The 19,379-nt window shown below is 52.4% G+C and overlaps 7 protein-coding genes and 1 non-coding gene across 8 annotated transcripts; 6 read left to right on the forward strand and 2 right to left on the reverse strand.

Annotated features, from left to right (window-relative positions):
- Positions 1-163: 163 nt before the first annotated feature.
- B0T15DRAFT_t131 lies at positions 164-249 on the forward strand. The gene has a single exon. It is a non-coding gene; the product is annotated as a tRNA-His (tRNA).
- A 4,376-nt stretch (positions 250-4,625) lies between these two features.
- Positions 4,626-5,887, forward strand: B0T15DRAFT_417409 (isoflavone reductase). Its single transcript, XM_062865489.1, has 3 exons — positions 4,626-4,781; positions 4,845-5,267; positions 5,382-5,887. Exons 1-3 carry the CDS (start codon positions 4,752-4,754, stop codon positions 5,835-5,837), a joined length of 909 nt encoding a protein of 302 aa, XP_062721984.1. The 5' UTR covers positions 4,626-4,751; the 3' UTR covers positions 5,838-5,887.
- A 595-nt stretch (positions 5,888-6,482) lies between these two features.
- B0T15DRAFT_557025 (uncharacterized protein) lies at positions 6,483-7,312 on the forward strand (the record flags this gene model as incomplete). The annotated part of the gene is made up of 2 exons (XM_062870433.1): positions 6,483-6,953; positions 7,032-7,312. The coding sequence occupies exons 1-2, from the start codon at positions 6,788-6,790 to the stop codon at positions 7,310-7,312; spliced, it is 447 nt and encodes a 148-aa protein (XP_062721985.1). The 5' UTR covers positions 6,483-6,787.
- A 1,105-nt stretch (positions 7,313-8,417) lies between these two features.
- B0T15DRAFT_494317 (S-adenosyl-L-methionine-dependent methyltransferase) lies at positions 8,418-9,854 on the reverse strand (the record flags this gene model as incomplete). Its single annotated transcript, XM_062867007.1, has 6 exons — positions 8,418-8,454; positions 8,525-9,157; positions 9,230-9,334; positions 9,408-9,464; positions 9,517-9,662; positions 9,744-9,854. 6 exons carry the CDS (start codon positions 9,852-9,854, stop codon positions 8,418-8,420), a joined length of 1,089 nt encoding a protein of 362 aa, XP_062721986.1.
- Positions 9,855-10,001: 147 nt separating this feature from the next.
- Positions 10,002-11,424, reverse strand: B0T15DRAFT_534678 (ribonuclease H-like domain-containing protein). Its single transcript, XM_062869453.1, has 2 exons — positions 10,246-11,424; positions 10,002-10,194 (listed from the first exon to the last, which is right to left on the reverse strand). The coding sequence occupies exon 1, from the start codon at positions 11,320-11,322 to the stop codon at positions 10,420-10,422; it is 903 nt and encodes a 300-aa protein (XP_062721987.1). The 5' UTR covers positions 11,323-11,424; the 3' UTR covers positions 10,002-10,194; positions 10,246-10,419.
- Positions 11,425-14,411: 2,987 nt separating this feature from the next.
- B0T15DRAFT_221718 (general substrate transporter) lies at positions 14,412-16,619 on the forward strand. The gene is made up of 3 exons (XM_062862817.1): positions 14,412-14,756; positions 14,962-16,139; positions 16,238-16,619. Exons 1-3 carry the CDS (start codon positions 14,461-14,463, stop codon positions 16,519-16,521), a joined length of 1,758 nt encoding a protein of 585 aa, XP_062721988.1. The 5' UTR covers positions 14,412-14,460; the 3' UTR covers positions 16,522-16,619.
- Positions 16,620-16,656: 37 nt separating this feature from the next.
- Positions 16,657-17,191, forward strand: B0T15DRAFT_221683 (uncharacterized protein). Its single transcript, XM_062862816.1, has 2 exons — positions 16,657-17,127; positions 17,181-17,191. Exon 1 carries the CDS (start codon positions 16,717-16,719, stop codon positions 17,014-17,016), a length of 300 nt encoding a protein of 99 aa, XP_062721989.1. The 5' UTR covers positions 16,657-16,716; the 3' UTR covers positions 17,017-17,127; positions 17,181-17,191.
- Positions 17,192-17,228: 37 nt separating this feature from the next.
- Positions 17,229-19,308, forward strand: B0T15DRAFT_221677 (polynucleotide kinase 3 phosphatase-domain-containing protein). The gene is made up of 7 exons (XM_062862815.1): positions 17,229-17,471; positions 17,527-17,717; positions 17,771-17,886; positions 17,940-18,548; positions 18,598-18,659; positions 18,718-18,860; positions 18,923-19,308. Exons 1-7 carry the CDS (start codon positions 17,354-17,356, stop codon positions 19,088-19,090), a joined length of 1,407 nt encoding a protein of 468 aa, XP_062721990.1. The 5' UTR covers positions 17,229-17,353; the 3' UTR covers positions 19,091-19,308.
- The last annotated feature ends 71 nt before the right edge of the window (positions 19,309-19,379 follow it).

Consider the following 19,379-nt stretch of genomic DNA (forward strand, 5'->3'; position numbering starts at 1 on the left):
AACGTGTAACCAAGTTCAAATTGTCAAAAGAGCAAGTTCTGGACTTTCAAGGTAGAAAAGGAGCAGCAACTACGTAACACCTGTGCTGCATATGAAGACCCTCTCCGGTTCCCTGCAGTAATCATTGATAGGTGGTCGACTCAATCGACTAACCAATCAACACGGGATAATAGTATAGTGGTCAGTACTTCTCGTTGTGGTCAACGACCAACTTCCGAGAGGACCCAGGTTCGATTCCTGGTTATCCCATTTTTTGCTCTCAGGAACTTGCATACTTGCTTACTGTGGTCGCGTGCATAAAGAAAACCCCCTAGTCAAGTACCTGTGGGTCACAACACTCGACGCGTTTTGACCAATCAGCTGAACTTATCGAGCCCCCTATTTTTTCGACAGCCATCTCGTTCTCGTTAAACGCACTTAACGCAGTCATCGCAGTTGACGCACTCAACGTAGTCAATGCAGTCAACACAATCTAGCAATACAATGGCACGGCCATAAGAGTCAAGTAGTACGAAACAGTTGACTACCGAACAAGGCCAACATGTTCGAGTCTTATATTTCGATATAGCCAAAAGCTAAGGTAAGATCTATTATATCACTGGCTATATTAAGGCCCAGATCCGGACTATAATTCGCGCTCCTAATGCAACTGCCTACCGGAGTACTAGCTGGCCTCGGACATTAACGCCAGAGTAAGAAGAAGAGCTTATTTAGTTTGTTTGTTCTAGCAAAAAGACTCGTCGAATAGGCTTCCTCGAACTCTCGGCTATTATCTTCGCTAGGGTCTTCGGCATTTGGGTGATTAAGCATGCCCTTTATCGACTCGGCTTCCGCCGGTGAATTGCTCGTAAGAAGCCACCAATTACTGAACGAACCTGGCAACTCTGTTTAGCTTGGGTGCAAGAGCATGAACATTGGACCCTTGAACAATGGGCAAAGATCCTTTGGACCGATGAGACTTGGGTTACTAGCGGGCCATATCGGAAGCAATATATTACCCGGCGGTAAGGCAAAGAGTGGGATCCTACTTGCATTATGGAAAAGCATTAACGTAAAGAAGGGTAAATGTTCTAGGGTTGCTTCTTTGGCTTGGGTAAAGGCCCTGGACTCTTTTGGGAAAAGGACTAGGGGAAGATCAACGTTAAGACGTACCGCGTACGAACTGTCCCTATTATTTATGGCTGGATATAGATATATAAGGCATAGCTTGGTAAAGATCTAATCTTGATATAAGATAGTGCTTTAGGGCATATAGCTATAGAGACGAAGGAGGATCTTAGGGAGAGAGGCATTGTTATAATAGAGTGGCCACCTTTCTTACCAGACTTGAACCAAATCGAGTCCTATTGGAATTGGATGAAGGACTGGATTGAAGACCGGTAACGTATCTTATCAGCGAGCCGATCATATCAGCGAGCCGATCAATTTCCACCACACCAAAACATCTATCCTCAATTATAATACACTAACACTAGAAACCAACTATAATTACATCAGAAACAGCTGAATCAGACCCTTCTGCAACCTCCTGGCACGTACGTATATTATAGCCAGGCTTGCCGCACATACTATAGCACCGAACCTTCGTATGACCCCCCCCTGTACTACCACCGTCCGGCTGCGTTTCTTGTACCACCTCCCCAACCACGGCCTTCTGGTCTAGTAGATCCTTTGCATCCTGTACTGCAAGTGATCCTCCAAGCTGCATGCGTGTTCTTTTGGCTCTCCGGCGCTTGCTTAGTGCCTCGTTGGCCTTACGGAGCGAAGAGACCTCTGACCAAAGGAGGGCCACCTGGTGTATTATAGCTATCGTACCCTTAGAAAGTTGATCCATAGCACCTAATATTAAAGTTGGAGAGCTGTTTTGATGGTTGGCAATGCGAGTCTTGATAAGTGTTGACTGCGATTTGGCTTCTCGGGGGTTGTATGGTGTCTGGAAGACCCAAGATTGTACAGTGCTAGGTCGTAAGGTTGGAGGTGTCGGTATACGAAGCTTTACGTCTAGCGTAGAAAGGACCCTCTCTGGATTGTATGGTACTAGGCCAGCCCCTGTAAAGCCACCCTGTATGTTCTTCTCCGTTATGGAAGTAAAGAAGGCCTCGCGAAAGCCGTAGAGGAACTCGAGCTTGCTGATGTAGTTGATATGCGCGCGTATTAAGTCCTTAATCTGGCGACCGTATGACTGTTTCAACGGCCTAAAGCAGCCAACATCGAGTGGCTGGAGCTTATGGGAGGAATGCGGAGGCATGCAGAGCGTGATGATGTTATTCTCCTGGCAGTAGAGCTCGAATTCGGTAGAGTGGTGGCTTTTGTGGCTGTCGAGGATCAACAACCGCTTTTTGCCCTTTGTACGAGGTGCTATATAGAAGTCGAAGTGCTTGATCCAATCTAGGTCTGCTATATTGGTAGTCCAGCCGTTGTCGGTAGTTATAATGCGCCAGTTTGCTGGGAGGTTACACTCGGTATACCAGTTGGCGAGATGGTATTGCGCGGCCAAGATGATAAAGGGCGGGATAGCCCAGCCAAGTGTATTGACTCCCTGGATCACCGTTGCCCATTCGCGGTTACTAGGCTGGGCTAGTTTTGCCCTACTACGGCCATCCGAGGTCGTAATTACTATGCCCGGGCAGATCATACCCATTATAAACCCGGTCTCGTCAAAGTTATAGATATCATTATCCACGATACTATACTTGGCCTTAGTGTTTCGTACAAGCGTAAACTACTCCCTAATAATTCTTGGATCCTCGCACTTAGCCCTCTGGTAATTGTATCGATAGGCATAACGCGTATAGAGCTCTGGCTGGCGTTTAACAAACCGATGTGCCTAGAGCTTGCCAATAGGGGGCGCACTGCGTTCGCGTAGCAGATGATTGGCTATATCTTCCACCCTACTTAGTCTAGGTGGGAATACGCGTGCAGATAGCTCAATCATATACTGAACTATCGCCTTCTCTTCTAGATTGGTGAGCTTATGCGAGTTGGCTGGAAGATCGCGTTGTGTAAGCCGGCCAGTAGATCGGTCATGGAGGGTTGTATAGGGTACGTCGTAGAGCTTAGCTGCGGCTCGGAGGCTTAGTTTTTTGTTGTTTTGACAAGCTTCAAGCGCTAGGATTACCCTGGCTTCTTTTGAAGGAGAACGCATGTTAGGTTGTAGAGAAAATTGATGTTGGGTGTGAAAATGACGCGTTGCGGCAAAAAGTGATCGGCTCGCTGATATGATCGGCTCGCTGATAAGATACGTTATGTGTCATGAATTAACTAACGGCAGGCTATAGGGTAGACGGCCGTATGTGGGGACGCGAGGACGTCCCGAGCCAATCATTTGGACAATCAGGCGGACCAGTCAGAGACAGGCAAAGATGCTAAGGTGCCAATATCGCTGAGCACTCTGCAGGACATAAGTGATCAGAGTGATCAGGGGCATATTACGATGAGCACCCCGGTGCTCATCCAAATCAAAGCACTGAGCACTCGAGGAGAAAGCTAGTATATAGTCACTCGTTCTGGAGGACTCTGGGAGTTCTCCAGTGAGCAATACAAACAGTAGAGTAGCCCTACCCTACTGTGCAGACATTGCAACTTGCATTGTTGTGAACCTTTTGGCTTCACCGAGACCTACAGTCCGACCAGCAGATACCTTCGACCAGCGAACCCTTTCAGAGGCAGGACTGCCTGTGGTTTCGTCACAGTATGGCCTTGAAGAAAGACCCTCGTATGACAAGCTTCGCGAATATATTAAGGAGGCTTGGGAGGCATTGCCGGACGACTACTTGAAGCAGCTGTTGGCCTCAATGCCAGAGCGCTACAAAGCTGTTATTGCAGCCAACGGGATGCATACAAAATACTAGCTAGTGGTTTGGTATATTTAGTATAGAAATAAGCGGGTATCATTGCCTGAATCAGCGAGGGTACCCCGCATGGAGGTTTTTATTACCCATCATACCACAGTAATAGCCTTAACTACCCTACACCATATGAGTTCTCCCGATCTGTCACCTCTCTCCTATGTTTAGAAACTTGGTATGCTCACATCATCTGTCTTTAAACGTGAGGCACGTTTGTCTCGGATGAAGAGATTCAGGTGTCGTATTTCCGAGGTAATGATTTATAATGCATGTCAGATCAGCAGGCCAGGTGGGATAAATCCGCGAGACGTCGTCACCATACTGTGGTACGGAGCAAAAGTTATTGCCCCTGCTCAGGTACCGACCAGGGCTGGCGGATTTTGCTGCCAGCTGCTGTCAGACCCGTGTCTGTCGACGGTCCACCAATAATAAGCCCTGTCGGTACGTGCGCATTGGGCACTAACTTTCCCATCCCACCACAGTACGCAAACATAGCTGACGCGAAGCACATGCAAACATCAGACGTGTGCCAAAATAGGACGTAATGAACTAGCATTTGGCTTATGATGGACAAAATATGATCCGTGGCACCGCGTTGTCCTCTTAGGCGCTGATTAACTCCGGCTCGGTCGAGTTCGAGGCTTGTATGCGTTGCGCAAGCTATTATCGCAGCATCACGAAGTGGGCTGATTCAGCTCATGGAATGCCTTCCTTCCTACGGGTTTACTGTAAGCCCGACTAGCATTTGTCGAAGACCTCACGGTGGTCGTTGAATCGGTATAAACTATAAAGGGCGCCATGATGCACGACCTGGTCATGAACTTTCCCAGGCTTCGCAGCGCAATCCTAAATTCTCCTGACTTGTTCTACTGATCGACAGATCCCTTCATCACAATCATAACCATGTCTTTCAAGACAATTGCCGTTGTTGGTGTACGTGGCCGACATCTCTCTTGATCGAATGCCTGCATCCAGTAACATGTGATTTCCCCTTAGGCCGCGGGCAGCGTGGGCAAACCAGTTGTCCAGGCTCTGGTGGCGGCGGGCTTCAAGGTCACGGCCGTCGCGCGAGAATCGTCCACGTCGACCTACCCCGACGGCGTCGAGGTCCGCAAGGCTGACCTCAAATCAGTCGAGGCCTTAACCAAGGCATTTGCCGGCCAGGATGTCGTGATCATGACGCCGCCGACCACCGAGTCGGGCAACCAGGCTCCCTACATCGACGCGGCCGTGGCCGCCGGCGTCAAGCGCTTCATCCCGTCCGAATGGGGCCACAACACGCGCCCAGGCAAGCTGAGCGGCCCCATGGCGGAAATGATGAGCGACAAAACCAGGGCGGTCGACTACCTGATCGAGAAGGCAAAGCAGCACCCGGGGTTCACTTGGACCGGCATCGCGACAAGGATGTTTCTTGACTGGGTGAGCCCCTTTTGTTTGATTTACTAACTTCCCCCCAACCCCATCATTTTTAGCACTAGGTCAATGATATCATTTAAATATATAAACAAAAATGCTGATATTCGACCCCCTCAGTGCCTGGCCAACTACAACATCTTCGGCATCGACTTCCCCGCGAAGACAGCCATGATCGTCGACTCGGGCAACGCGCGCGTGGCCACGTCCAGTCTGCCCTTCGTGGCGGAGTCGGTCGTCGCAGTGCTGCAGCGCGCGGACCAAACGGCCAACCGGTACGTCGAGGTGGTCGAGCACCACGTCACGCAGAACCAGCTGGTGCGCCTCATCGAGGACGAGGCCGGCATCAAGCTGGCCGTGACCCACACCAACGGCCAGGAGCTCGCCCGCATCCGGGACGAGAAGAGGGCCCGGGGCGATTGGACCGCTTTCATTGAGGAGCTGCAGCGGTACAGCCTTTCCGATGGGGTGGATCATTCCGTGAAGGAGGAGGAGACGGCGAATGCTGAGCTGGGTTTGCAGGCTAGGGATGTGAGGGAGATTATTAGGGAGTTTATCAAGTCGCAGAGCGCTTGATGTTCTTTGATTCGGGTACCCCCTTTTTTTTTTCCCTTTTTTTTTTTTTTGGTTTCGGGAGAGTGGGAGTATAGTCGGGTTATTGTTCTTCTTGTTGCGTAAGGTTATTGATATGGGTCTCAGTTAAGAATTAGACAGAAACTATATACGTTACAATGGTGGCGCTAGGATGTATACCGATGGTGAATCCCTCAGCGTGAGATAGAGAGTCGTGGTGGACTCACCACTGGATCAATGCTTTTCTCCCCCCTTGCGTATCATTTGATAGGCGTATCATTTGGTGAGAATGGGTAGCCGATGATGACCTTTCAAAACGAGGAGACGAGTAAGAAGGTCTGAGACGCATGGATGCTAGAGTTGCTCCGTCTTACACTCCACGCCCCGTGGTGACTCGTGTTTATCCATGGCTCTGCGCAACGAGCGTCGAGCTCAATGATTGACAAGCTCTGGCACACGCCGAAATTATAATCTGGTACCAAGAGACTGGACAAGCTGAAGGGTTGGTTGTATCCCGCTTTCAGTGGATGCCCTCGTGCGAGTCGGGTCGCTCATCGAATCACATCAATGATGGCTTGATGTATGCGGGCTGATCCAAGGTCACCTGCCGTCCTAGTTTTGACGCTACGGCACGGGTGCCAAGCAACAACTTCGTATTCGCCTGCCGTAGGACACCTGTTGGCCAAATCAGCCAACGTCCTGCATGGCTAGATTTTGGAGCCGGTGATGTCTGCATCGTCAGAAGGCCTACCATGAGGGTTCGATTCCGGGCTTGGAAGCGTATACGCACGGTCGGATACGCGAATGAAGGTAGCTCAGTGGCAGGGCAGGTATAAAATGGGCAAGAGCTGCACCGGGATCGAAGCTCGATTCGGAGAGTGCGACTGTCTATAGCAACGGACACCACGATCGCAACAAACCCAACTTGTCACCGAGATCAAGAAACCGCAGTGATGAAGTATCTCGCCGCCCTCACATCCGCCCTAGGGCTCCTCCTGACCAGCGCCTCCGCCATCCCCCTAGAGGAGCGCGACGTCCAAACGGTCCACCTCAGCTTTCACGGCGGCCCAGTCCAGTACGACATGGCCTTTCCCGCCGACGGCAACATCTACCCAACCAGTAAGCCTTTCCTCCTCTTATTCTCACCCTTTCTTTCTCTTTGATATCCCATCTGAGTCCTGACAATGCCCTTTTTAGACAACGACTTCTCCATCAACATAATCGACGCCCCAGATTACAACGCCTTCTCCCAGTGCCAATTCCACACCCAGGGCGAGGCCACCTTCGCCAGCAGCATCTCGCCGACCGGCGCCAACCAGATCATGGTCGGCCCGCCGCAGCCCATCACTGGCGTCAGCTGCCAGGGCATGTGTGTGCCGACGTACGGAGACTGCTACATCAATGGGCAGTGGGTCGGGCCGTGCTGCTCCGGATTCTGCGCTGCGAATAAGTGCCGGCCTTGGGTTAATCCTTGGTGAAATTATAGGGAAGGGGTACTCCGTATGGAGGAAAGGGATGAGTGAGGGTGTGGTGGGCTCCAACAGTGAAGGATGATTGATATAAGGTACTGTCGGGTAATAATCTGGAGGGAATACTCAGGTTTATTTGATGAAGGCCTCTATTCCATTGCGCAGTTAGAATACAAGCAATACAACCTGCCTGCTTCTTTGGCCGCCCTTTTCCCTTCGGCAGCGATTGCCACGCCATCAAGTCTTTTTAGAAAGGAGGAGTCAATAGACCTCTGAAGTGCTGTATATCTGATGTTCATGGGTGGCCTCTATAGCGGGCAGCCTTCTGGTTGTCGTTGAGCATCTTGCTGTCCGGCAGCCTCATCTCCTCGAGAAAGCCCTCACTGTGCCGCCTTATGCGTCCAATGAGACCACGGAACGTGACGTCGAATGATCTCCCCATGACCTCAGCGAGGAAGGTGAGGCGTGCGTGAGCTTGTGGCAGGGGCCAACACTAAGTGTAAATCTCTCCATGTCAACACACAGCAACACCACTCGAAGTAGAGCGGATATACTTACATACCTCATCTCATCCCAGTGCCAGGTCTCAGTCTACCTAGCTCCGGACAACCATCCATCAATATCAGAGCATTTGTGGGCTAGGCTCTGATGAGTCTGATCCCTCTTCTGGCACGTGGAGTTTCGAGCAATGGTTCAATGTGGGCAGGGATGAGTTCTGCAGCTAGGTCCACTACAAACTGCTGCCCAATATCTCTAGATTTCGAATGTCATAAGATGTGTGCTGGCATTGAACCGAATAGACCTGGAACTCAGCATGTGTTTGCTATCATGACTCGGGTTAAGTGGGTGGGTGCTTCCAGTATAAGATCGCAGGGTATCTGCCTTGTGTTTGAAATGAACGTGCATGTGCGTGGTATATGTGCTCTTGCTTTTCAAACTGCTCCGTTGCCTTTAGTCTTTTGGCAGATGGGCACGTATTCAAACCCAGTAATACGAATCCACAGTTCAATCCTAGATCAGTCTTTGCCAATCCGTGCTCGCCTGCCGCTTGTACTTAGCGCTCTCCGCGGCGCGGCATCGCGATTTACGCGAAGCCAAGGTAGCTCACGGAAAGCTAGGACGCAAGAGGCTTCTGCGTGTACACGGTTTTGCTAGATACGCCGTCAGAAGCACTTCCCACAGCAGTGGCAGCGCGGTTGAGCGCGCGGGGGAAGCACTTACAGCGGATAGTACGCGTGGTACGTCGGGTTCTTGATCGCTTGTCGCACTTTGGCCAGCATGACCGTGACCTCCTCGGGGCGCCAGCCCAGGACCTGAGTGCACAAGTAGGTCGCAAACCCCTCGAGGCCCTGCTCTAGGCTCAGCTTGTTGAACAGGCCGACCTCCTTCCATCTCGGGTCGGCCGGCCAGCCGCCGATGGGCAGCCGGACCGAGTCGAAGTGCAGCGTGCCTGTGAAGCCCGCATCCTGCAGCCACTTGTCCCAGTGATTCGTCACTTCGAACGTCCGGCCCATCTTCTCGCCGGCCTCGCGGAAGATCCGGCCCCAATCGTGCCACACGCAATCGTCTGGGAGGGGGCCGTCGTTGCCTGCGATAGGCAGCGCGAACTCTTGTTGCTCGAGCCAGCCGCCCGGCTTGAGACAGCGGAGACACTCGCGGTACAAGCGCCCCCAATCCTGAACGCAGCCAACCAGACCGCGGATGTGGATGTAGTCGAACATATTGTCGGGGTACGTCCAGGCTAACTCGCAGTTATCCAACTCAAACTTGCAGTTGGGCGGCACCCAGGACGGCTGGATAGGCGATAGGTCTGTCCCGATTACTTCTGCCGAAGGGTGTTCATCTGCAAAGTCGCTGCTCGGAGCCTGTTTAGAGAGTCGCTCCCGTCTCGTATCGTTGGTTACCCTAGGAAACACAGCAACTCACATAGCCCAGATGCCCGTCCCCGTTCCCACGTCCAGTACCTTCTGCGGGTTCTCGAGAGGCGCGAGAAATAGCTTGTTGTCGAAGGCGACGTACATCATGTGGTGGCTGTTATTTGCACCGTCGTCAGCTGCCAATCGGTAAACCATGTCGTGCGTGATTGCAGGCTCTCCGCGCATACGCCATATCCAGGCCCTCATTTTGCCTGTCGTCATTTGGTCCCCTTGCATACGACGACCTATGTCAGTTTCAATTCGAAAAGCTCGGCTTAGCAGTATAAGGTTCCGTACCAGTATTCGGCCCCCTCGTAGTTTTGATATGTCCGGCCATGCAACCTGCGATACGCCAGGATAGTCGAGTTGATAGACGCAGTAGAACTCAGGTTATCCTCGCTGAAGACGGAATCATTGTCAGAAGCGGAGATGTCGGGCTCAAGCTGTTATTTTCCAGATATGTTGAGCGGTTTGTACTTTGTAGTCCGCTGGCACTTGTGAGGCTTGGTCATAGTCTCACTCACATCTGCGCGGAGCTGTTCTTCTCCCGGGACGCTGGGGCTATCTGCGGCCGGAGGCGACGGTGATTTTGAAGGTGACTTTCCCTTTGGGGACGCTTTCGATTTGCCCTCCATGGCGAGGATTTCCGTCGTTGGACGACAGCGGGGGAGTTCGAGATGCGCGAGAGGGGTAGGTGCCAGCCTGCCAGTTCGGAATTTGGAAGGAGCGTCGGCGTGCCTCGTCTTTGAGCATCGCGCCAGAACCCCTGCGACCTGCCACTAGCGAAGGCCCCAAACTGTCTAACTTATCCTAATGGAGCTTAGCGTGGGGCTCGGTACCAACGTCACCTCACGTCTGCGATTGCGGTAACCTCCCGAGTCCTCTTGCTCCCGAGTCCTGTCACCTTCAGGTCAGTCCGGCCAAACGTCGTACGCAGAACCTCATCCTCAAATTCTTCAATTTTCCCTTCTTTAGGTTGGCTTTAGCTCTGTTTGCTCTAGTTGTACATGCTAAGTACCTATCTAGGTGATAAATCCTCGGTACGACTTGAAGCCTGCGAACAACCGGTGCCAGAACACAGGCCAAAGGACCTTGCAATTCAATCGAAAGAACAACTGAAACAGAACAGGAAGGATGAGTCCTAAACGCAGATGCTGTGATAGTAGAAGGTCGAAAAATTGGATGTATACGACCGGTAGATCAAATAAGAACGCCGGGACGTCGAGCCATCTCCTCCTGTGCCGCCGCCTTCGCCGCCGCGTCCGCTAACCCATTAAACCGTCGCGGCACCACCCAGAACGAGACCTCACAGCCTGCCCTCGCATACTCTCCGAGCGCAGTGCTCAACCTCTCCAACAGGTCCCTGTTCGCCACGGGCTTCCCTGCCGCCATCAGCCATGCTCGCCCGGCCCACAGCGGCATCAACCGCGTCGCACAGTTCGCCACGTAGGTCGAATCCGTGACAACCACGATCCGCTCCCAACCTTCGCCCATCCATGGGCGAAACTCCAGGAAGCCAACCACGGCACGGATCTCGGCGCGGTTCGCCGTCGCGGGGATTTCCCAGCCGTCCGGGCCGACACTTTCCAAGGGGAAGCGGAAGGTGCCCGGCGTGGAGCAAGGCGCCAGCGAGCCGTTGCGGTTGATGACGAAGGCGCAACCGCCCATTGCGCGCGGCTTCCATTGGTGGTAACAGGAGCCATCGGTGAAGACAGCCATGGTCTTCAGGGGGGACACATGGGGCACGTGGCGGCGGCGGATGCAGAAGCGATCAATGAACCGGCTGGACGATACGCCGTTGACACGCCTGAGCGGAAAGACGTCGTACGGGTCCGAGTTTGCGGATGGTGGGTGGAACACACTGCCTGTCCATATGCCATTGTGCCCCTTGTCCATGGCGCGGCAGGCATGCCGGACGTCGGAGGGGGATGGAACCGGGCGTATTACGGGCACCCATCCTTTGTTAAAATATCGTGATGCAATAGCCTTCATTTTGTCGAGTTTCGCGGTCAAGGGAGGCTGAGGGTTGAGTAATCTGAAGTTGCCTTGTGTTTTGAGGACCATGCGGCAGGGCAGATCCTCCCTGTCTGAGTCGTAATCCATTGTGAAGTCTTTCCCTGGGTCTTTTTGATCCTTGATTTTGTTTGACAGTGTGAATCCCTTCAATTGCGGATGGATTTGTGAGTGTGTCGTTGGGAGTCTGATCATCTGATGAGGTGAATGGCGGGAGGGTAGTTGGGTAACGCCTTGCCACTTTACTGTGTGCAAGTACTAGTACGGTGCTAATAACACTTGCGTTGGCCACCATCTCTCAAGCAAGCCAACTCCTCGCTGCCAAAACGGCCAAATCCGGCTCCCAGCCAAGGCGATTCCGGAGGCCTAGCAAGTACCTTACCGTACTGCAGCAGATAAGACGGACATGTTAACCAAAGGTTAGCTTAATTCTATCTGCTCACTAACGTAAGTGTATAGCGAAAGTTACATGCATGCGAAAGTTACACTAAACTATACCCCCTTAACTTTATCTATATTAATTCCACCCAACCAGCTCAAAACGAACGAAACTACTCGGAATCGTCTTCCTCGGACGTTTCAACAACTATCTGACAGGTACGCGCATTATGGCCAGGCTCGCCGCAGTTGCCACAATGCCGCGCGCATGTCTTAACCCTTGGCTTCCGACTACTACCCGCCTGCGTTTCCTCCTTAATCTATACCTCAACGTCTCTCTAGCCCTATAGATCCTATGCATCCTATACAGAAAGTGATCCTCCTTGTCGGAGCCGTTGTTTTTTGACCCTTCGGCGCTTGCTTAGTGCCTCATTTGCTGCTCGGAGGCTCTAGTTCTCTGCCCTTAACAATGCCAACTGATGCATGACCTTGGACGTCCCTTTAGCAAATATATCAACCACCCTTAAAATCTCAGTTGGAGAGCTATTTTAATGCCGGGCAATTCGATTCTTGATAAGGGTAGACTATAAGGAGGCTTCGATTAGGTTGTTCGGGGTCTTAGAAACCTAGGTATAGGCACTACTAGGCGGCGAGTTTAAGGGCGTTAGCGTCTTTAGATAGATATCGAGCTATAAGATTACTTTCTCAGGATTAAAAGGAGTAATTCTAGCATCTCGAAAACCTCCTTGAATGTTTTCAAGAGTTATAGCGGCTTAGAAAGCGGCATAGAATATAGGAAAGAAGTCCTCCTTAGTAATATAGGTTATACTTGCCTATATTATCCCCTTGATCTGCTTGCCGTATGCTATCTTAAGTAGGCTAAAATACCTAATATCGAGCAGCTAAAGAATATAAGACAAGTAGGGAGGTATATAGAAGGTGATAATATTATTCTTCTTGCAATAGAGCTCGAAATCGGTCGAGTAGTAGCTATTATAGCTGTCGAGGACTAGAAGGTAATAAACCCCAGCTGTTCGAGCTTTAGTATACTTGTCGAAGTACTAAATCTATTCTAGGCCTCTCTCGTTAGTTGTCCAACCGTTTTTGGATATTGCAATGATCTAGTCCTTCGGCAATAGGCTATTCTTATACCAAGAGGAGAGATAATATTTGCCCTTAACAATAATAAATAGTAGGATCGCCTAGCTAGTTGTATTGACACCCTAGATTACTATTGCCTACTTACGATTGCTAGGCTGCTTCGACTTTGCCCTGCTATGCCGTTCGGAGCTTGTAACAACTATTGCTGTTGAGATAATACCTATCTGAAACCTAGTCTTATCGAAATTATAGATATCGGCCTCCTAGATGCCGTATTTCGCGATTATATTCCATATAAGCGCAAACCAACCGCAAATAATCTCTAGATCTTTATATTAGGCCCTTTAATAGTTGTATTTCCAATTGAAACGTATAGTAAGCTCTAGGTGCTATTTGACAAAGGTTGAAGCCCAACGTATTCTAATATATCCTGCGTCGTATTTGGCAAGCAGCCGATTGGCTATATCTTCTATACCAGACAAGCGGGGAGGAAATCCTTTAGAATCCAGGTCGAGGATATATTGAACAATGACAGCCTCCTCTAAATCGGTCAATTTCCGCGAGTTGGCTGGAATATCGTATCGTGACTGCTGACCGCGCCGACGGCGGCTGAGCTTCATTGGGTCTATAGAAAAGATCCGAGCTGTAGCTCTAAGACTTAATTTCGGATCATTCTCTAGAGCCTGGAGGGCTAAGATAACTTGGCTTTCGTCGTTTTTCTGAGGCATGTTAGGTTGTGGAGGAAGTGGGTGTAGAAGTGAGATGTCGCGTTGGTATGGTTTAGTGTAACTTTCGCATGTATGTAACTTTCGCTATACACCTACGTTAACATTATCCTATGAAGATGTAAGTTATCTTAACTGCAACTTGCCCGGCCGCCTTATGCTTCGCAGGCGCACTTGATGACAGCTTAGAACAGCTAAAGCTCGGACGCGGACCGTGCGGTTACTCTGTGGATGATGCAAATGCTCGATGATGTTCACAGACCATGTGAGGAGTGTTCCAGTGAGATGAACATGCATGCTGTTCTCACGGGCAGAACCGAGAGGGAAGAACAGGCAAATTGCGCACTCTCTAAGCTGTGGATGCGGAGCTGCGGAGCAAGTTCGCCACAACTCCTGCGCTACTTATGCTCGGACGACACTGTGCTGAGGTAGGTGACCGTATTGGCACTATTCCGCTAGGACTGAGGAGCCTGAGCACTGATGAGCTTGGACTAGTCGGCACTGGACTTAAAAAGTTAGAGAACATGGAAAAGCTCCTGTTTTCAGAACATGACGCTTATACCGGACCTTAAGACAGAGCTGTCGTCATCTCATCTGAGGCAGCAAGTGGCCCGGGCATCAGCTGGTACTCGTTTCCTTCTCCACCGCAGACTTGCTCCATCTTTCTTTGTAAAATGACCCAGTCCTGACTGTCTATTGAATGAAGATTCATCTGCGGCCAACCCGCAAGCTTGCTCGTGTATCTACTATCCCAGCGGGATGCATCATGAGCTGTAGCGACAGGGCCGTCCAGGTCAATTCTGCTAGCAACTCAAAGTTAGATCTATCTTCTATGACGAAGCTGGACACACACGGTCGGTGGGGCGGGTCCTTCGTCCGATGTTCCAACGTGTGAATTAGTACGGTAGTATAAGTTCTCTGCTCGCTCGCCGGTTGCTGTCCGCTGCGTTCTTCAACTTTCTCTCTTCCACACATTTTTTTGGCCTGTTCGTGCATCCAGGGTTCTGCAGCCACATTTGTCAAGATGGTTCGGACTATCGGAAACCTTTACTTCATCGCCGCCATCGCGGTCATCGGTGGCGCGCTTTTTGGTTTCGATATCTCATCAATGTCGGCAATTATCTCCACCCAGCCTTACCTGTGCCAATTCAATCAGCGAGGCATAGATGCTGAGGGTCGGTGCCTGGGTCCGACCGACTCGACTCAAGGCGGCATCACGGCTGCCATGCCCGGCGGCTCCCTCCTTGGAGCCCTGCTCTCCGGCTACCTTTCCGACAAGGTCGGTCGGAAGGGAACCATCCAGATTGGATCAGTTTTTTGGTTAGTGACATGGCACCTCTTTCTCTCATTATCTCATTCCCGGCCATTTCTGTGCCACCGACCTTTCTACCCATGCACGTCGCTTTCCACCTCCGATGCATGCATTGCATGGTAATCAGGCCGGCTGCCGTCGTCTGCCACAAGTCGCAGTACACAGGCTCTGCCGCTATATGGTTGTAACTGTACCTGACTGACGGGACGAAAGGATCATCGGCTCGATTATCGCGTGTGCGTCAGTTAATATTCCCATGCTCGTCGTCGGCCGCCTCATCAACGGCTTTTCCGTCGGCATCTGCTCCGCCCAAGTTCCTGTCTACATCTCGGAACTCGCCCCGCCAACCATCCGTGGCCGGCTCGTGAGCTGCCAACAGTGGGCCATTACCTGGGGCATCCTGATTATGTACTTCATCTGTTACGGGTGCTCGTTTATCGACGGGACCGCCGCTTTCCGGCTTCCCTGGGGCTTGCAGATGATCCCTGCAGTGATGCTCGCCCTGGGGTTGTTCTCTCTGCCGGAGTCACCGCGCTGGCTCTTGAAGAAGGGCTGGGAGGCAAATGCCCTCAACGTCCTTACTCTTGTTCACGGCAAAGGCAACCCTGACTCCCCCTTTGTCCGCCAGGAGCTCGTTGAGATCCACGCGGCCATCAACGAAGAGCGCGACAATGCTGATGCCAGCTGGCGCGAGCTGATTGCCCCCGGCATGATCAACCGCACGGCCATCGGCGTGTTCACTCAGATCTGGTCCCAGCTCACGGGCATGAACGTGATGATGTACTACATTACGTACGTCTTCACCATGGCAAACCTCGCAAACTCTGGGGCCCATGGCGTCCTCCTCCCCAGCGGCATCCAGTTCGTAGTCAATGTGGCGATGACCGTCCCGGCTCTGCTCTGGATGGACCGCTGGGGCCGCCGCCCGACCCTCCTCACGGGCTCGACGCTGATGTGCACCATGCTGGCCATCAACGCGGCCCTGTTTGCCGTCTATTCGCGCCCTGCGCGCCCCGGTGAGTTTACGTCGACCGCTGAGTCCATGGCCATCTCGGGCGCCCCGGCTAAGGCCGTCATCGCGGCGACATACATGTTTGTCGCCTCCTTTGCCTCCACCTGGGGCCCTGTCTCGTGGACCTACCCGCCGGAGCTGTTCCCGCTGCGCGTGCGCGGCAAGGCCGTCGCCGTCGCCACCGCGGCCAATTGGACCTTCAATTTCGCGCTGGCCTACTTTGTCCCGCCCGCCTTTGCGAACATCACGTGGAGGGTCTACGTCGTGTTTGCCGTCTTCTGCGCGGCCATGACCGTCCACGTGTTCATGCTGTTCCCCGAGACGGCCAACAAGACGCTGGAGGAGGTCGAGGGCATTTTTGATGACTCGAAACCCGGTGGTAAGTACTCTCCCCTTCCCGGTCTTTCTTCCCCTGCTTCCGCTCGTCCAGTTTGTTTCCGGAATTTTGCTGACAAAGGCCCCGTGATTCAACTGTAGCGATCAAATACATTGGAACGCCAGCCTGGAAGACCAAGAATAACCGTAGGCGCATGGTCCAGGGGGAGCGCGGCGCTTGCGGCGACGCGGAGCGGACCGCGCAGCATCCGGACAGCGCGCCCGCCGGGGAGGAACCGGAGCGAACCGGAGCGGAACCTGAGTTCGCCGAAATCCGGCCCGCGCGCACAACCGTGTCAGTCACGGCCGAGAATAAGGATTATGACCCAATGAGAGACCTTTATACTCGAGGCCTTGGTCCCGTTTATTTCCCGGGGTATTGGTGAGTCACCATAGCGATTGGTTGGCGGTCGACTTGGTTGATTTCGTAACATATATGTAGGCGGCGTTAGTTGGGCCCTAACCTTCAGGAGTACCAAGGAGATTGGATTGGCGTTCTAGGGAGATATCTACTGGAGTGGTGTTTGGGGAGGTACTGGCTTGGTGTTTAGGGGGCATTGGTTCTTTAGACCCAAAGGGTCATGATTTCTTATTGCAAACCTCCGATGTATTCTGGACAGGTATTGGGCTTGTGTTGTATTTTATGTATTTGTACATGTAACTCCTTGATAGCATCTGTCGAGTGTGATAGCAAGGATCTCATTTTAGTTACATGCTCACCAACTCTCACTGCTGGCAATTCTGCCACCCAAAGAGGATTGTCTCCCATGGAAACCTTGCTTGATCGAGTCCCTTTTAGTGCTGTCGGGCCGTCGGGTAATATGGGCAAACACGTTTCCATAGACTTTTTTGTCGTGGCACAGCCACCAAATGAGTATTGACATTGGTGCAGAGGTCTGACCACTGCTAACCTTCATATCATGCTGCTCACCGATTGTGTTGAGATGAGCTGACGCCCGTAAGGCCAGAGTGAACCTGAGGCCAAATCTAGTGTAGGTCGGATGGATAACACGCTAACAAGGCTGACGCTGACTCGGAGTTTAAGGTGACCCGCTCATCACGTGCTTTCGCTCCTCGACGCGTCTCTTCGCTTCCGCTTTGACCCACACACAACCTAGAAAGCCACGAGTCGCAAACAACTTCCCACGAATGTGAAAAAGATTAAGCGGTATTTCCAGCGAAGAACGATCGTCAACAAGCTCCGTACTACTTTTGGCTATGTCGCCCACAGCAAAGCCTCCATCTTCGCCGGCTGGAGCGAAGCGCCCTGCGTCCGACAGCGACCGCGGCATCTCCCCGCCCCCGCCCAAACGCAAGGCCCAGGCTGCCATCTCCAGTACGGGATATGGCTGACTTCTTCTACTGATCGCCTCCGCTTACCAATGAAACAGAGAGCGCGGTCGCGAATTTTTTCACCCCGACATCCCAGAAGGCGAAAGAACGGACGACGTGGACAGAGAGGAGTCCTGAAGACAACTCCCGTGCAACATTGCTCGTCGCGAAGTACGTCTCGGAGAATGACGAGCCCGGCGCGGCGGAGGCGACTCGGTCAAAACGGCGGAAGATAGCCGCATTCGACCTCGTACATACCACGCTCCCCACGCTGTGTGTTTCGGTAGCTCACGTCGCATCCAGGACTCAACCCTGATCACGACTGCGTCGGGGAAGCGCTTCTCCGACGGTGTCGGCGATTGGAAGTGGTGGCATCACTCAGTTCCCGGCCGTCTTTGGAACCTATATCATGAGGAAGGGTAAGCACTGCGGTCACACCCGCTGCGCCCGGCTGTATGCTCATGGTCTTCAGGTATCAAGTGGTTATCTTCACCAACCAGGGAGGATTGGATCTCCACCCCGACAAATCAAAAGGGCCAAAGATGGCGAAGTACAGGGTCACCGCGTTCAAACAGAAATGTAACGCCGTACTCAGTCAGCTCGATATACCGATGACCTTGTATGCTGCGACGGCGAAAGACATCTACCGCAAACCGCGTCCTGGGATGTGGATGGAGATGAAGCGCGATTACGAGTTGACCGACTCTGATATCGACCACGAGAACAGTGTATTCGTTGGCGACGCCGGCGGCCGTGTCGCTGAGCTGAAGGGCGGTCGCAGCGCCGCTCCAAAAGACTTCAGCTGCTCCGATCGGAACCTCGCCCACAACGTTGGCATCAAGTATCAAACCCCGGAAGAGTTCTTTCTCGGAGAGGAGCCGCGCGACTTCTCGAGAGATTTTGACCTGGCCAACTTTCCTTTCGTCGAGGAGGAAGGAGACGATGGCCTGCGCCTCGAGAAGGCGAACGACAAGGACCTCATACTTTTCGTCGGTCCACCAGGGGCCGGCAAGAGCACCTTCTACTGGAAGTACTTGAAACCGTTAGGATACGAGAGAGTCAATCAGGATACTTTGAAAAGGTTCGTTTCATGCTCTGCCTGCCTACTGGACAAGTCTGACTTTGGGCAGCAAGGACAAATGTTTCAAGGCTGCAGCCGATTTCCTCCGGAAAGGAGACTCCGTGGTTGTCGGTGGGTGATGTCCTCGCTCTACTTACTGGAGCCCCCTGCCCGCGCTAATATGGCGAAGACAACACAAATCCCGATGCCGATACTCGTTCACAATGGGTGGCCCTTGCACGCAAACACAACGTGCCGATCCGATGTCTCTGGTTCAGAACCCCGCTGCAGTTGTGCGAACACAACGATGCTGTGCGATCTCTGAACAAGAAGGTACATAGTCCCCTTCACAGCTTCCGGCTTTTGGATGCGTCTCTTACTCCGTGTTTTGACAGCTGAATCCCGAAGGCCGCCAGGGCCTCCCGAAACTTGCCTTCAGCGGGTTTGCGTCGCGCTTCAAGGAGCCAAAGGTCGAGGAAGGGTTTCAGGACGTCATCCCTATACAGTTCAAGTTCAGAGGGACGAGGGATGATTACGACATCTGGGGCCGGTACTGGCTCTGAGAAGTGGCGATAACCGTGCCAGCAATTGTTCTAAACTGAGGCCTTGCCTCCTTTTACGCAGTTTAAGCCATACCAGGTATCGGTGATCGAGGGTCGGCCGTAGGGGAACGGTTGATGCCTCCGGGCGATCCATTGAATGCTGGTAGGCGGTACAATACCCCACGGCCCACGAGGGGCCGATCCTGGAAACCCCCCCATTGATTACAGTACTCTGACAGTCCGGCCCGATATCTCGGTTCCGCCGATCCAGTGGCTGGCACCCTGCAGCGGCACGCTGTGAAGGACGCAC

Source organism: Chaetomium strumarium, assembly GCF_033439665.1.
Source record: "Chaetomium strumarium strain CBS 333.67 chromosome Unknown B0T15scaffold_4, whole genome shotgun sequence".
NCBI lineage: Eukaryota > Fungi > Ascomycota > Sordariomycetes > Sordariales > Chaetomiaceae > Chaetomium > Chaetomium strumarium.

Bases quoted from the DNA above. Each gene is read 5' to 3' on its own strand.
- B0T15DRAFT_221718 (XM_062862817.1), top strand. From the start codon at position 14,461: ATGGTTCGGACTATCGGAAACCTTTACTTCATCGCCGCCATCGCGGTC. The intron at 14,757-14,961 runs GTTAGTGACATG...ACGGGACGAAAG, and splicing joins CAGATTGGATCAGTTTTTTG to GATCATCGGCTCGATTATCG. The intron at 16,140-16,237 runs GTAAGTACTCTC...ATTCAACTGTAG, and splicing joins TGATGACTCGAAACCCGGTG to CGATCAAATACATTGGAACG.
- B0T15DRAFT_417409 (XM_062865489.1), top strand. From the start codon at position 4,752: ATGTCTTTCAAGACAATTGCCGTTGTTGGT. The intron at 4,782-4,844 runs GTACGTGGCCGA...ATTTCCCCTTAG, and splicing joins AGACAATTGCCGTTGTTGGT to GCCGCGGGCAGCGTGGGCAA. The intron at 5,268-5,381 runs GTGAGCCCCTTT...CGACCCCCTCAG, and splicing joins CAAGGATGTTTCTTGACTGG to TGCCTGGCCAACTACAACAT.
- B0T15DRAFT_221683 (XM_062862816.1), top strand. From the start codon at position 16,717: ATGATTTCTTATTGCAAACCTCCGATGTATTCTGGACAGGTATTGGGC.
- B0T15DRAFT_221677 (XM_062862815.1), top strand. From the start codon at position 17,354: ATGTCGCCCACAGCAAAGCCTCCATCTTCGCCGGCTGGAGCGAAGCGC. The intron at 17,887-17,939 runs GTAAGCACTGCG...CATGGTCTTCAG, and splicing joins AACCTATATCATGAGGAAGG to GTATCAAGTGGTTATCTTCA. The intron at 18,660-18,717 runs GTGGGTGATGTC...AATATGGCGAAG, and splicing joins AGGAGACTCCGTGGTTGTCG to ACAACACAAATCCCGATGCC.
- B0T15DRAFT_534678 (XM_062869453.1), bottom strand. From the start codon at position 11,322: ATGGATTACGACTCAGACAGGGAGGATCTGCCCTGCCGCATGGTCCTC.